This window comes from Scomber scombrus, chromosome 3, assembly GCF_963691925.1.
Source record: "Scomber scombrus chromosome 3, fScoSco1.1, whole genome shotgun sequence".
NCBI classification, from domain to species: domain Eukaryota; kingdom Metazoa; phylum Chordata; class Actinopteri; order Scombriformes; family Scombridae; genus Scomber; species Scomber scombrus.
Genome location: NC_084972.1, coordinates 2,906,798 through 2,922,525, shown reverse-complemented (window position 1 = coordinate 2,922,525; position 15,728 = coordinate 2,906,798). Strand labels below are relative to the sequence as shown.

General features: G+C 37.6%; 1 protein-coding gene across 1 annotated transcript; it reads right to left on the bottom strand.

Annotated features, from left to right (window-relative positions):
* Positions 1 to 742: 742 nt before the first annotated feature.
* On the bottom strand, positions 743 to 15,523 carry si:ch73-267c23.10 (serine incorporator 1). Its single transcript, XM_062415670.1, has 10 exons — positions 15,288 to 15,523; positions 10,899 to 11,060; positions 8,334 to 8,527; positions 6,650 to 6,729; positions 6,394 to 6,531; positions 5,918 to 6,087; positions 4,590 to 4,680; positions 3,878 to 4,079; positions 2,799 to 3,026; positions 743 to 1,216 (listed from the first exon to the last, which is right to left on the bottom strand). Exons 1-10 carry the CDS (start codon positions 15,324 to 15,326, stop codon positions 1,081 to 1,083), a joined length of 1,440 nt encoding a protein of 479 aa, XP_062271654.1. The 5' UTR covers positions 15,327 to 15,523; the 3' UTR covers positions 743 to 1,080.
* Positions 15,524 to 15,728: the final 205 nt, after the last annotated feature.

Genomic DNA, 15,728 nt, shown 5'->3' with positions numbered 1-15,728 from the left:
GGATTGTATCTGTGTATTCATGTCACTTCTGTGAATTCAATTTTACAACCTGAAACCATAACATCTTAAAGACACCTTTACATTGAATATCTTGGTCTGTGAATATTTGGCAGAAAGTTAAATAGTCTTTAAGTCATATTGCAGTAATGTATCATATTTATGAGCAGTTGTGTATGTCATATTTCTCTCAATATATTCATATATATTTTTACAGACATATAAGGCATTAAAAGGCATAAATAGCAGTGTACTATATCAGCTCACTACTGTATGCAGGTCACAAACCAGCCCTCAGTGCTGTAATGGGGGTGATTGTAATACTGACATTTCTAAAACATTTATATATTTATTTATATAATACAAAGAATAAAGAAGGAATTGCTTGATTTAATCTGAACAACAACAAGCACATCATCTGAAAATGTAAGACTGTTTTATTTTGAACCTTGTGCTTTATTCACTCAAAATGGAATACTTTTGGTCTTGGTGTGTTTTTGTGCTTCAATAGAAAATGTGTGATTGTGTTTGGGTGGACAAGCAGCTGCTGTGACTGCTATAAAACAGTTTTGTGATGCCAGATAGTCAGAGATCTCCACTTACTGAAGTCTGGGGATGTTTAAATGCACAGTAGCTGCTTAATAGTGCCGAGACATTTAATAAAGGACACATTCTCCTCTTTAGTGAAATTCATGTCACCACCCCAAGAATAAAGGACCGCCCTAAAGACTTTGGATTGGTTCTGCAATACAGGTTTTGCTTTAACTTTAATTGTTTTAATAATGACATTTGGGAGATTGTCCTCAGTCTCTATGAGTGAAGCATTTAGAGACCTGACCTGTGATTCTACATATACAATCACGACAGTAAATACCTTCATATGAAGCAGCTGTTATGGCACCTCTGAATCATTAAAAAACAAAAATAATGAAATGAAATCTGAGCTAAATGTATAAAAAAAACTTTAAATATGACAGTAAGATGTAGCAGTATGGCTGGAGTGTAGGTACAAAAAAGAAAAGAAAAGAAAAAAGAGAGGATTTGTGGAGGACAAAGTAGAGTCAGAGACAGAGTGGATGCTGATCAGCTGAAGTCTCGGTTGGTGAGGATCATGGGGGCCAGCAGGGTCCAGATGTACAGGGCCAAACACACCCAGCTGGAGGTGATCTTCACCCACACTGTAGGCCACTTGCTGGTTATGGTGTAGTCTGCATCAGGACTGCCAAGAGGAAAACACAACAACAGGTCTTTCAGTCATCATTCTTCACTTACTCATCATATTTAAAAGATGGAGAAAACAGAATGGAATGTGGTACCAGAGGTGGATCTCCCTAGAGGGCTTAAACTTTACCTGGGTCTAGAGGTTAGATGTGAGGGTGCATTGTAACATTGTTAAAACAGTCCTAAAGGGCAAATGTCCAGTATGTCATGCTTGTTGTAAACAACCCTCTTTTTAGCTAAAATGATGTAAACACATTGATAATGTTGGTAACACTGTGATCCATCACTGCACTGAAAAACTAGCTCACACAACCACAGCAGGTAGGTCAAAGCTGAACCATGAAGTTGGTCTGTGAATTCTAATGAATGTTTAAAACAGAGTCATCATTTGCCCTTCTTTTCTCTTGGTACACTTGACTGTGTATGTTCAACAAGACAAATCATTAAAGGGAAATACAGGTATGTTTCAGCCTGTGTGGGTCGTTCTCATAATTGTGGCCATTCAGCTGGATGATTGCTCTGTTAATAGATCCCTTAGCAGTTAGCAGCAATAGCTAATCTAGTCGGCTACTTTTCTAAGTTTACTTTCAGCTGTACTCAGAGACAAGTGTTTGAATCATTTATGTAAAATTGTTGATTGTTGATGGTTGATGGAAGGGACAGTAGGGATACTTTGCTCTGTTATATATCTATGACTATAATGATCTTACTCACTTCCCGTGAATTATAGACAAATGAAAAAATTAATTGCTTGTCTTGATATGTTGTTTTGATTTATGTATGAATAATACCAGAATTTTCCTTTATGTGTTGTTGCCCAATATTTTAAGAAAAAGGCTGTCAACCCATGACACGTCCAAAACCAATAATTAATGTGTCCTACTAACAAGTATTGTGTGTGTATCCAACATGTTGTTGTTCAGAAACTATTAACACACATCAATGAGCCACACCTCTGCACTGGGTGACATGTTCCTTCATCTCACACACACACACACACACACACACACACACACACACACACACACACACACACACACACACACACACACACACACACACACACACACACACACACACACACACACACACACACAGTCCTGTGTCACTAAAGCACCAAATGTGGATTAATCCGCTGCTAAAAATAGTCCCTAACAAATACATAATTTCCTTCTGTTTGAGTGATGTTTGCCAAAAGCTGCAGTAGATGTCATTTACATTTTGAGAGTTCAGAAAATATTGAGAGATGGTCTAACACATTACTGGTTTTGGTCTTTTCATGGGACTTTTTGAGAGTAAGCAAAACATAGAACAGCAGCTTTAATGTTCACCTTGAGCTTGTGTCAAAAGTGTAATCTTATATTTTATTCTTCTTAAAACATTTGCTGTGGCAATAGTTGTAAATGAATTGAAAGCATGAAAAACAACAGAGCAGTGCTGTTTGTGTTGTTAGTGGCAGCAGCATGTAATATGGATGCTATGTAGTGCAATACTGAAACAATAGTACATTTTCTGTTGCAGTGCTGTGCTGTTTACTTTGTTAGTTTGAACTGAGTATTGAGGTGGGGGATAGTACTGACCTGTACCAGTTAGTGAGGGTCATCATGATGTAGAGTGATGCCAGGAAGAGCATGAAGTGGAAGAAGGAGTAGCTGTACTGGACAATGTCCTGCTCATTGTCCAGCACCCGCCTGGGTCCAGACACCTCCTCTGATAGGTCGGGGCTGCTGCTGCTCTCATCCAGGATGGCTGAGTCTTTGGAGGCCATGGTGAGCTTGTTCACCTGGCTGGTGCTGGATGAACGGATACTGAGGGCAAAGCAGAGATAGATGGATGCTGTGTGTCCAATTTAAAAAAAAAAAGACAACTTACTGTTTTTTTTAATACAAGAAATAAGAACATGTGAGGAAACAAACAGACTGACCAAACAGAAAAAGCATCTACACTTCTACTGAAATATACTAATCACATTCTTTGCTGTGATTGGACGCTTATGTTTTCACTTTCACATACCTACAGGAGGTAGCAAGTATGCTGAAGTACAGTTGTTTTACTTCTAATAAACTGAACTGTATTGGTGTAGCTGACAAAAAAAAATCCACCCTCAAGTCTGTTTAGCTGTTGTTCTGGAACTTTTGATCTTTGTCAGTGGATGATCCAGTTCAATCGATTCGTAGATGTCCAAATTAAACTTTTTGTTTTAAATGTCCATGTTGTTGGCTTAAAAGCTGATTTTCACAGTTCATTCTTGAACTTGGAAACAACAGTTGACAGATGAAGATCATGTGTTTAGCTTCAGCTTGTGAATATTTTCCTATTTTTGCCTTGCATGTGATTGTAATGGAGCCTCCAGGGATAATGCTGAGTGGAGCTGTGAAGTGAAGGTCCTATAACCATTACATGAGCTGAACTGAAAGGACTGTGCTCATATTTTTCTATTTCTTTGCTCAGTGAGAATCTGAACCAAACACACAGGCTGTTAGCGTTGTGAGGCCCATCAATAATCAGTTAACAATCCTCTCATTCCACCTATCAATGCCTGCACACTGCAAAACCACAACTGAACCAGGACCACTTCCTGGAAATTACTTTATGCTGACAGGAAGTTCTGAATATGAATACTAATGTTTCATATCTTACCCAGTGATAATAATCCTACCTGGAGTAAATGATACACAGGACAAATAAAGCAAGCCCCACGATGCTCTGAGCGTCCCACCACTGCAGGTACGGTGCCGTCAGGATGGGTTCTTCTGTTCCTAAAATCACCACAGCTGTCTGGTTCTCCATCTCCATAGGGACCAGAGTGGGGGCAGCGATCTGCTGGAAGATACTCAGCAGGCTGGGGTTACATGCTCGGTCTGGAGGAAAAATAAAGAAGCAAATATTTTCAATCCACAGAGATTCACCCTCATAGAAAATACAAGATCTCATATGCGTGCATGTTTCTGACTTTCACATGCTTTCATAGTTGTGCTTGGGAAAAATGATTGCAAGCACAGGACATGAAATCCATGAAACTAACATGAAATTTACACATAAACCATTACAAATCAGTAGTAATGCTTTGTATGTAGAGAAATCAATTAACTACAGTATGTCATGCTGCCGGAAGTATAACATGCACCATGCATATTGAAGAGAATGACCAAAAGCATAACTAGCTAAAGCTATAAATCACTATCAAATAACATAAAAACATAAAAAAGCTGCAGTTTCTTTAAACTGAGAAATTACACAGAACACATACTACAGACATCTTTCTGTGTCTTGTCTGAGGCTAAAATCTGCCTGTTATTTCAGCAGCCCATCACTGCAGAACTATCGTAATTATTACTGGAATATTTCAAGCAAGCAGTAAACATTCTCACCAGGCTCGTTAGTCATGGCAGACCAGGTCAGAAACATGGTGTAAAGGGTAAGGAAGGAGGACTGTAGAAGACCTGAACGTGGCTGAGACTCCTGAGACACACAGACATACATCTATAAAATCATAATAACTTTCTACACGTGTGCATGTATGTATAACTAGTATCATGTTTATGTATTATCTCAAAAAGAAGCATGAGGAACTATATTTAATGATTTTGGAAATAGAAATACTCTATGACCACTGCACAAACTCCACAGATGAAGATTGTGAGATGTGGCTGAAGGTAGTGAAAAAGCCAGTGAGTGGACCTGGAGTAAAGGTTATTACATATTATAATTTCTACTCCTAAGAAACAGCCCTCCTCTTGTGTCAGTGCAAGTCCAATTTCAATTCAACTGAATATCTCACAACACACTTTTGCTATTCTCTCCTTATTTATATCAGAATTCTATTATCCCTAAATGACAGCTACTTTATATCTGCAATACAAAGACAAAGACTGTTGTAAGCACAGCAACAATATTTTCTTTTGGGATGTTATCTCAATTCTGGCCTACATACATATAGATCATTATTATGTTTCATTTATTGTTTACTTTTTGATCGAATCCTCTCAAATATAACAACTTTACTACACGGTCGCCCATAAAGTTGGAATGAAATATATTTTACCTCTTCTCATGAAATGATTGTGACAATGTGATTTATTCTTGATAGATAAAGTGTATATATTCTCAAAATTGTATTGATCAATCTCATTGCACCTGGTCAAAGGTGATTACTGATGTGTATACATAGAAAATAAAAAGAGGAATGTGTCTGAAAACAAAATTATTCCAACTTTATGGGCGACCGTATGATGACTTGAGCCATAACCAACAATGTCCATATATAGTTTATTTTCCTTTTCAAACATTCTATTAAATATTAAATACTCTATATTAAATGAGAGTGAGTGTGAGCTCATAAGTGAAGGTTAGAAGTGAAGAAATGTCTTTTGAAAAGATAATATTACAACAATGTAGCACTGAGAAGAGGACTCCAGTATATTTTGAGATTTCAAATGATTACATAAAAACAAAACTAAGATGCCTGTAAGTCAAACACACAGGTGAAGCACACATAAAACAGTAATGTTAGTAATACAAATCAAAATAAGAGAGGTGTAAATTGAACTCATTTTTGTTATACTGCACAGTGTTGATAGATAAATAAATAAAAGTAGTTTACATGTGTTTCCTATAATGCATCCATGCAGTCATTTGATTCATCATCATGAAATGACTGCTTATCCCTGACTGAATGTTTGACACTGCAGCACTGTACCTGTACTTTAGGCAGCACAGAGACCACCGAGGCCACCGCGCATACCAGCATGTTGAAGCTGATGAAGAACTTGTTAATGAAGCATTGGTCAGGCTTGGTGTAGAAGACGAAGAACAGCACAATGGCAATAAATGACAAGATGTAGTTGAGGATTGTGACTGCCAGCAAAGCTGAAAGCAGAATGTGGAGAAGGTAAACATGGGAGAAAATTACACATAAATATTATTGATAGGCAAACAAGAAATCTATATTTACATAAACGTCTACGTGTTTATATGATCTATATGTTCTCTTATTTCAGCTCTTCTTCTTTTTTCAATCATGAAACAGTACTGTAGCTCCATCCATCCAAACTACATTCAAAAATTGAGCTATTTTAGTCATTTGTCAGCATGTTGTCATTTGAAAGTGTGAGCACAGTACACAGTAAGAAGTTGTATACAGCATGTAACAGGGGCACAGCTTGACTCACTGACCTGCATACCAGCCTTTTGAGTTCCTGTTCTCCATCTTTTCCACCCACGACTCGTTCCAGGAGTGAGCAAAGTCCACCAGCAGCACCAGCTGGATCAGAATGAAACAGAATGCTCCAGCGCAGCCCACAATAAACCACGCTGTGACAACAGAGGCACACAAGTCATTCAATGTCTCATCTCACTTTCATACTATATATTATATCAAAACTCTGGATACACATATATATATACTGGATATGATGATGTGAGTTCTTACTGTAGGTGAAATGCCCATCTGGAATGTAAAAGGCACCGACCATAACTGCCACCAAAGCAGCAAACTTGAAGAACCAAAATCTGGAAACAAATAGTCACTGAATGATTATACAGAAAGCAAACCCATAAACAAACATATCATAAAAACTGCTTCAATCACACAATTCTAACATATTTTCTATTTTTGATTGTGTTGTAAAAAGAACACATTTAATCAGAGACCCTAAAAGTCAAACAATGTCCAAAACATTTCTTTTAAGTGTAACATTTAGATGATCATTTGACTGTCATAAGGCAAAAAACAACAGAATCTCACTGCAAGATTTAAAGTAGGACAAACTATGACAGCTGCTCCTTTAATAGCAGAGGAAGGATGTAAACTATACATAGAAGCTGCAGTTGTAGGTTTTCCTGTTCAAAGTTGATATAAAACACTGTTTGTGTCCGGGCTTGTCTCTCGCTGCTCTACAGATCACATGCACTGAAATGATGCTTCACAGTCTGATATTTGCATTCTGGTGCAGCTTTGCAAGATGTGACGGATGGCTAAGAAGACGCGTGTTCTTTGGAATTAAATGGGACATTTAGTCAGGAGGTAAACAACAGTGAAGTATGCTAAAAATATAATGTCAATATTGTATATAATGTATAATAATATCATGTATCAGCTTGGAGGTTGTAGCACCTGTGCATCGCACTGAACTTACAAAGAAGGATAGTTGAGAGTGTTTCTTCATATAGACCTTTAAGTTCACTGGGTTTGCCAGGATGCACAAAAGAATGCATTCTTGATGACTTTTAATTCTTTATTTTTTTAATTTTTATTATATAATATACAGTAAGTGTTTATTTTCCTTTGATATATTTATTGTCTGCTGATTGCTGAACTCTTCTGTTCATTTTATGTGTTTCTTAATGTCATTTATTTTCTTTGTATTTTGCTAAATCATGTTCCGTTTATTACTTTTTTTCCTTGTTTCGGGGGAGGAGGAGTCCATTATATAAACCTGTGGCTTCTTGACCTCCACTGTCACATGTTTCATTTCTATTATCTGCTTTATATGTGTATCTTATCTGTTTACTTGTATGTCAGTTTTCCACTATCACAATGTAAATACCTTTGTGGCTGCAGGTCAACAAGTGAGAAATGAAAGAACATCATTTTGAGCTCTGGTAATGTGATGCATGTATTGTTATATTGTTTAACTTTATAAAGTAGATGAAACTACATAAATAATGAAAAACAGACTCAATATACTAGTAATGTACTGTACATTGATAATGAAAATGAATGTTGCAACTGTAGTTATGAATCTGAAGACTTCAAAGGTAAATGCAGGACAAAGGCCACCTGCTGAACAACATATTGTATAACTTATCATAACAACTCTGACCTAGTGTTACAGAGTGAAGGTGGAGTTCTTCTTGTTTCACTGAGGACTGACTGTGTGAGGTCAGGACTCTGTTTCAGCTTATTGACATCAAAAAGCTGCTTTAAATGCACTTGATGTATGCATGCTTTTTGTCTCTGTACTTGAAACTCCAGTCTGGTAGTTTTCAAAAGTAAGAGCAGACTAAAGCTGCCCCAGATGACTGAAGGTTAGAAAGACACAGTAAACAGGACTCAGTGGTGGCACATCTATCTATGTTGGTAATATTCAGTGTGTGTTGCTGGTGGTACCTACCCGTTGTGGATAGCAGCACGGGGGTCTTTGCTGTTCTTGATGTTAAGCATAAGAATGGCAAAGCCCAGGAACCACATACTCATGCCGAAGCAGACGCGGTACACTGCCTTGTAGCCCACAAACATTTCACAGTTGACATCAGCCTGAATTTCGGGAATAGAAGGGCCTGCTCCATTTTCACAGAAGCCTGGGATCTACAGAAACACCACAGGAAGTCACATTTACGCTTTATAAAGCATCTATCAGGCCAACATTATGAATCGCTAACTGACCCAATTTAAGTCAGGTGTGTCAAAACAAGTCACATCCAATCAAAAGTAACTGGTAATGAAGCAGAATTGGTCATGTGGGCACACTTAGGTTTCAGTAGCAATGATACAGAACTGAATGAAGCCAAAGTAAATCGTGTCAGAAAACAGCTGTGACTTTACGAGGAAACAAGCAATTTCTTCCATCACACAACATGAAAGCATAAAACATATTGATAGAAACAGTAGCTTCTCAAACCACTATTTTCAGTTTGTCTTAGTCCTCTATGACACCACAATGAATATCTTTCACTTTTGGACAGTTTGTTGGGTAAAACAAGGCTGTTGTGAACTTGTAATGTGTATTTTTCACAGTTTTCTGTTTTACAAATGGTAAATCCAGTCACCAAATCAAGTAAATAATACATAAGTGAACTGTGGCGTATAAATTAAACTCATGATGATAAGTACATTTAATAATGGCTATACTAGAGATTAAGATGAAGGGTTAAGGATGAAGTATGTTTACTCCACACCTGCTGATTTAAAGTACACTAACTGATTGAGTTTGCTGTATTGTAACCCATAGATGTGAAATGTAAACATAAGAAATGTGTGTGAAACATATAACCAAATCTACATCATTTTACAATATTCTTAAAAAAATTGCAGTAAGAGAAAAACAAAACATAATGCTATATTTTGAGGTTGAAACATTGACTTAAAGAATCAATATCTGAAAGATTGTGTTATATGAAATTAATGATTTACCTTTAATAAAGGAGACTGGATTCAAAATATCAAAGTTAAGAAAAGGCTCCTCGTGGAGCGTTATCAGATTGGTTTTATACTGTTCTTTACTTGGACTGTCTCAGCCCCCTCCCATAACTGGCAGACATATTCCATAGATAGCATCATAACGGTTCCTCAGTTCCCTTAATCAGTAGACAAGCAGAAGTTTTACTCCCTGACCTGTTTCTGACCCTCCATCACATATAGGGCCTGAAACGTGTTCAAACTTGACATCACCTGCAAAAAATGTGCAAGCTGATCTACTAACGCAGCGCACTGAGGTTTGCGTCTTACAACTGTGCAAAATACAGGGAGGAGAAAATGTAAATATGTTATTTAGCACACGCATTGTGATTTACCAAACCTGAAGGTATTATTTCTGATGCTAACTGCGTCTATAAATAATACCTTTGAAGGGCAGGTATTAACCAGCTGCACTGCGCTCAGATGACTTCTGTCACTGTAGAGAGGAGGAGACGAGGAGACGAGGAGACGAGGAGACGGAGGCACAATGACAGAATACACACAGGACGGAGTTTTTCCACCTGTGTTAATATTTTTGGAGTGGAATATTTTTGGTTTTACTAACAGCATTGACTTAGTCACTAATACTCTCCATATGTGGGTTTTTCTGGTAATATTAGTTTTTGTTATAACTCAATATATTAGTTAACATTATCACATTTCATTTTGTGCTTGCAGCTTTCTGCTCGTCCAAACTCTCCATAAAGACACAAAACCCTCATTTAAATACTGCTGTCTCCACCCTGTTGCACCTGTTTTCATTTACACAGTTATTCTTAGTAGATCACCCGCAAAGCGCAGACAAACGAAACGCACAATCTATTGCACCGTGCACGCAATTTAGTACACACTATTTGGGATCTTAGTAAGTCAGGCCCTATGAGAGATACATTGTTTACACCAATTATATTACATATTCATTATGGTAAACGTACTAAATGGACAGTGTGTACTATCCTGCACAGTTGAAAGAAGCAAACCTCAGTGCGCTGCGTTAGTAGATCAGCTTGCACATTTTTTGCGGGTGATGTCAAGTTTGCACACGTTTCTACACACGCAAACATTTAGTAAATCAGGCCCATAGTGTGTTAAAGTGCTGCTGACTGGGTTCCCACTCAGGCACTGATAAGACACCACCTGTGATGTCTTGTTATGTCTTAGAAGTAATGGGCTGATTCTCAGAGCAGGGTGGGATGAGCCGGACAGATATTATAACTTTGGTTCTGTTAGTTAGACAGTTAGTTCTCTGTACAATACCTTGTGTTTGTGATTTAAATTCATTAACTGGACTAATGATTTTCTCTCTCACCATTGATTAAGGAAATCTCCACAACATCTCTCCCTGGGTCATTTATTTCCACTGGTTTTTAAGTGAGAACAATAAATGAAAACATTAGCTACTTTAACATCTGTGCGTCAGTGTCATTCATGACACTATGTGACTTCTTTATTCTGAGTGCTTGGTCCAGGGTGAATAAAACTGTTACATTTGCTGTCATACCCTTTTGAGCTGCTGGTCCACACCGGGAGACAGCATGATGCAGGCAACAATGGTCCCCAGCAGCAAGATGAAGGCGTAGATGATTCTTGTCACTGTGGAGTTCCGGCTGATTGGACAGCAGCTGCACGCCAGACATGTAGCACTGCTGCACAGGCATGGCACCTACACACACACACACACACACACACACAAAGCCAGACATTCAGCATCTGAAAGGACAGGGGCAGAAAGAGGAATAGCATCGTATTTCTACTATGCTTTGAGGTGTTTTGAGTCATCACGATTTAGAGCCTCAGAGATGTAAACGCCTGTTTTGGTGCTGTTCTTTTTTGGCAATATGAGGAATTCTACAATGAACCAATGTCATACTGTATTAAAGCTGTGAAGAACAGTGAGAGAGATATAATCAGAGCATACAAAACATGTATTTTTTGATAGCAGGAGGCTGGCTTCTCGTACATGTGATTAGACACAAGAGAAATGACACTGTCAAAGCATCATTTGAAAGTCATCTGACAATCACTAACCTGATCACTGGCCTTGGGCTGAACTAAAGGCTTGAATTAATCTATTTAGCCCCTCTTAAACTCCTGAACGTATCTAGCAGCAGTCCATTGTTAGTTTGCAGACCTTGACTATGGAGTACACAGATCATTTTTTTGGGAGCTGTGAGATTCTCACAGAAAAAAGAATCTCTCAGTTAAGACTGACCTTGCATGTCAGCTGTAGGAGTCATGATTAGAGAATGAAGCGTTCAGAGGACTGTGGATGGTAGGAGGATGTGTACTCACTGAGGACTGCATGTTCTGCCAGTTTTCTCTTTCACTTGCAATAAATCCTCAGCCAGTCTTTACAGCAGTGTAAACTGACAGAAATACACTATGAAAAGTGTATGAAACTATTTTTAAATAATATTTATTTTAATTTTAAAAGTACTCATATTAGTACCCTAATATAAAGAACTTATCTCCCATATTTTATTTCAGTCAGCTGGGTTACAGTAAATAAATGATAGAAACACTTAAAAACAACAATAATGAAATAGAAACAGCATTTATATTCTGGCAATATAGACTTAATGTGAAAGCAATATGTTTATATCATTTTATAAGCAAAAAATGCCAAAATTCACTGATTTCAGCTGCTCAAATGTGGAAAATCAGCTATTTTATAACAAAGAATAGCTGACTGATGAACAGATAAGGACAAATAATAATCTGTCTCAACCAAAGCAAAGATAAATCATTTGCTATAGTTCCCAACAGTGGCACTAAATCCTCTAAAAATCCTCCGATTATGAAGCTATGGAGGAGACTGTGTTGAATAAATCAGAGACAGACATTGAATTTGTGTGTGTATTTGTATGTGTGTGTGTATGTTTAATCTAGGTTTTGGGTGTTGATTTATGTGTGGTAATATGTTCATTATCTGTCAATAATGATAGTAATAATAATAATAATAATAATAATAATGATTTAAAAAAACCCCAATAGATATGGAGATACTGTTTAGAGTCATGGTTATTTGTAGTGTCAGTGTAACAACTGTATCATCTAATTACACTGGCATGCATGTGTGTGGAACATTTACATTCATTATGTATCATAAATCATTTTGAATTATTTCTGCTGCTGAAATGAAACCGCCGTTTCAGTTGGCAACCAGTACAGACCTCCAGAGTTTACAGGAAGTAGGATGTCTAAAATCAGTCATATACTGAGGTGTCATGGCACACCCTGCAAACGCATATGTACAAGCAGCAACATGCATTTACAGAAAACTAGCGAAACAAGTAAACATGAGCTCAGTTTAGTGAAAAACAAGACTAGCTCATAACCTGTATGGCTGAATAACTGTGAAACACTGGAGGGCTTTTAATTTGTACACCATCTGGTTACCATTAAACAGTCATAGCAGTATTTTTAAGATGTGTGGTTTTATGTAAGTTTATTTAATTGTATAGTACTTGTATGTCACCAGTCAGTCAGTGAATGAGTGACTCAGTAATGGACAGATATGGTCATTTCATTACTGCTATAGAACAAGATGTGTAATCATGGTGTAACATAATTATTTAACTGTAAGCTTCACTTCTCAGCAGATTTATTCAGACAGTCATTTTGGAACATAAATATGAATCTTAAAAGTTTACAGCTTTCTAGATTTATGATTTTATATTTTTATAATTATAAACAAATCCAACAATGTGTTAGTGTGTCACTTTGTGGTTTCTGATGCTGTATGTGGCTCTCACCCACAGCATGTAAACACTCTGGTCAACTCTGCTTTTAGCCAACAGCAGAAAATAGTGCATTTTTTAGGGACTATTTCTAGCTGTGAATTAATAACAAGTGCTCTGGTTAGTATTTCCAGCAGCAGGATGATGTGTGTTCAAGTGTGTGTGTGTGTGTGTGTGTGTGTGTGTGTGTGTGTGTGTGTGTGTGTGTGTGTGTAGCATTGAGTCAAAATAAACTACAGTGTATGTTCATGATAATAAAGGAACTTTTGGTCTTATAAAGGGGATTTGTGGATAATAAGAACAATATTACATTACATGTCCTTTAAAGGCTGTCTGAGGCTTGTATATCCTTTGCTCTCATTGGCTCCTGTAATAAAGCTGCTTGCACCAGTGTGACTGTGTTCTCTGACTCTTTATTGGAATTGTGTAAAACAACGACACAGGTGAAAAGAAATTCCGTTTTTGCAACAACTACTGATTCAGATTGAGAGGCAGGCATTTAAACTACAGAAAACGTGAATTAAAAGTAAAAGCGAAGGGTATATATACGAGGGAGGCTATTAGTGGCTTACATTAAGTAACTTTCACTTCATTAAAAACAGGCAGAGCTCTATGACCTACATACACAACCACTGTTAGTGCTTTAAGTGCTCTAACCACTGAGAGGAGTCAAGAGATACGGAGACCCGGAAGATTGTCAACGAGTTAATACCCAGGCCAGACAAGGTCGGCTTAGCACAGCCACAGACTAGGCCATGGTAATGTGTGTCAAATGACACACAACCAGCACATGACCAACCAACCAACCCACCAACCAACCAACCCACCAACCAACCGGGTCTCGCTCTGTCCTGACCTGAACCAAAATACAGCCCGGAAATGTGTGGTAGCAACAAAATTGACAGAAGCACAGTCTTCATTTTGCTTGCGCCTCAGAGTCGCTTTGAAAGCACGGCAGTATTTGTCAAACTGTTGATCATTTTGATAATTTACTTATCATTTAATCTAATAATCAAATATGCATCCCAAATGTTTGCAGAGGAATGAAGGAATTTGGTGCTTTTCTCTTTTTCAAAAATCACTGTAAATCACCACCTGAGTTATTTGATTATTGGATAACTTGTGATGAATATTTACTCATTTTTTGACATTTTATATTAGTGAAGGGGTAACATGAATAGATAAATAGCTCTAATATTAATTTAACAATTGCGTTACCTGGCATCTTTAGACTTTCATCCTTATTCTAGAGGTCTTTTTAGTATTTGTTCTAATTCTAATCATTTATCAGCTGTTCATATCTCTCTCTCTCTTTTTAAACATAAATACACAGGCTACTATTGCCGTCCATCTATCTGCGTCCATTCTGTTGTTGTGTTTGTGAGTATTAAGCTTGTTGCGGTCTTACAACAAGGCAACAAAGCACAGTTAATCCAATTAATCACGTGCAAGCAGATGACCAACTGTTATGGTTAACCTTTTACTTTACTGTGGGCTTCAACTTCTGCTTTCAGTCCCTCATGTTAATGTTAATATTAATATTAACGACTAACATTCAGCAGGTTAACACGTTATACTGTAACACATTACTGAGACTCGGATTTTAATTAGCCCATATGTACAGTACCGACAATATAGACTAGAGGAAGCTATGTGAAAAGCCTTTTTAAAATGTCAACACACATTTCGGAATATCTCCTGCGCATTTTATTCAACAATACGCTATTTCAACCAAAACAAAAGGTTAGGCTAATACGACTTTCTTCCACTAGCTATAGACTATGTTATTGTTATTCGACGTCTGAACGTTTCAGTGATAAAGCTTGGTAAAGAGAAAAGAGCGCTTAAAGTGACACATATTTAAATTGACTTTGGTTGAAAAACACAAGCTGTCAGGCGGATGAGAACATTCAAAAATGAAAGCTGCTTATACTAATAAAGCCACTAAGTTACTCTGTGTTCAATACTGGCTCAAAAGCGATGGAAGCAGCAGATATATGGATGGAGTTTGCTAACGTTACAGGAGAGCGGTATGCTGAGCTGTAGAGATACTACCTGTTGCTTATTACTCGTCATGACGTCACCTTTATCTTACATCAGTTTGAAACAAGGTAAATGACACAGTTCATATTCCCAATATTAAAACTTACGCAGCCGGCGAAGGAAAAGGCCCCCACAACAGCTCCCATGACTGTCAAGTTTCAGTCCAGGAGTGTCGGTAAATCCGTGTTGTTCCTCTCGCTCCTCTCCTCTGACCCTCCAGGCTGAATTTTAAACACTAAACTAGCAAACTGTCGTGTTTAACAGTCAGGCAGCTTGACGGCAGCAGTATGAATTTTAATAGGCTGCCACAAGAGCTCTGTGCTTGGCTGGCGCGCGACAGTTGTGTTTTTTCCGCTCAGTGCGACTGTGCGCGCGCCAGGATGGATTACGTCATTACGGCGTTGACAGTTGTGACCTGTGCACTGATCATTCTTTTTTTTTTTTTTCTCAAACTTTTATTTAAATTTTTGATCAATAACATTGTATTTATGTTATATGATAGCATAACAAAACAACATAAAAAAGAATAATAAACAAACAATACAAGC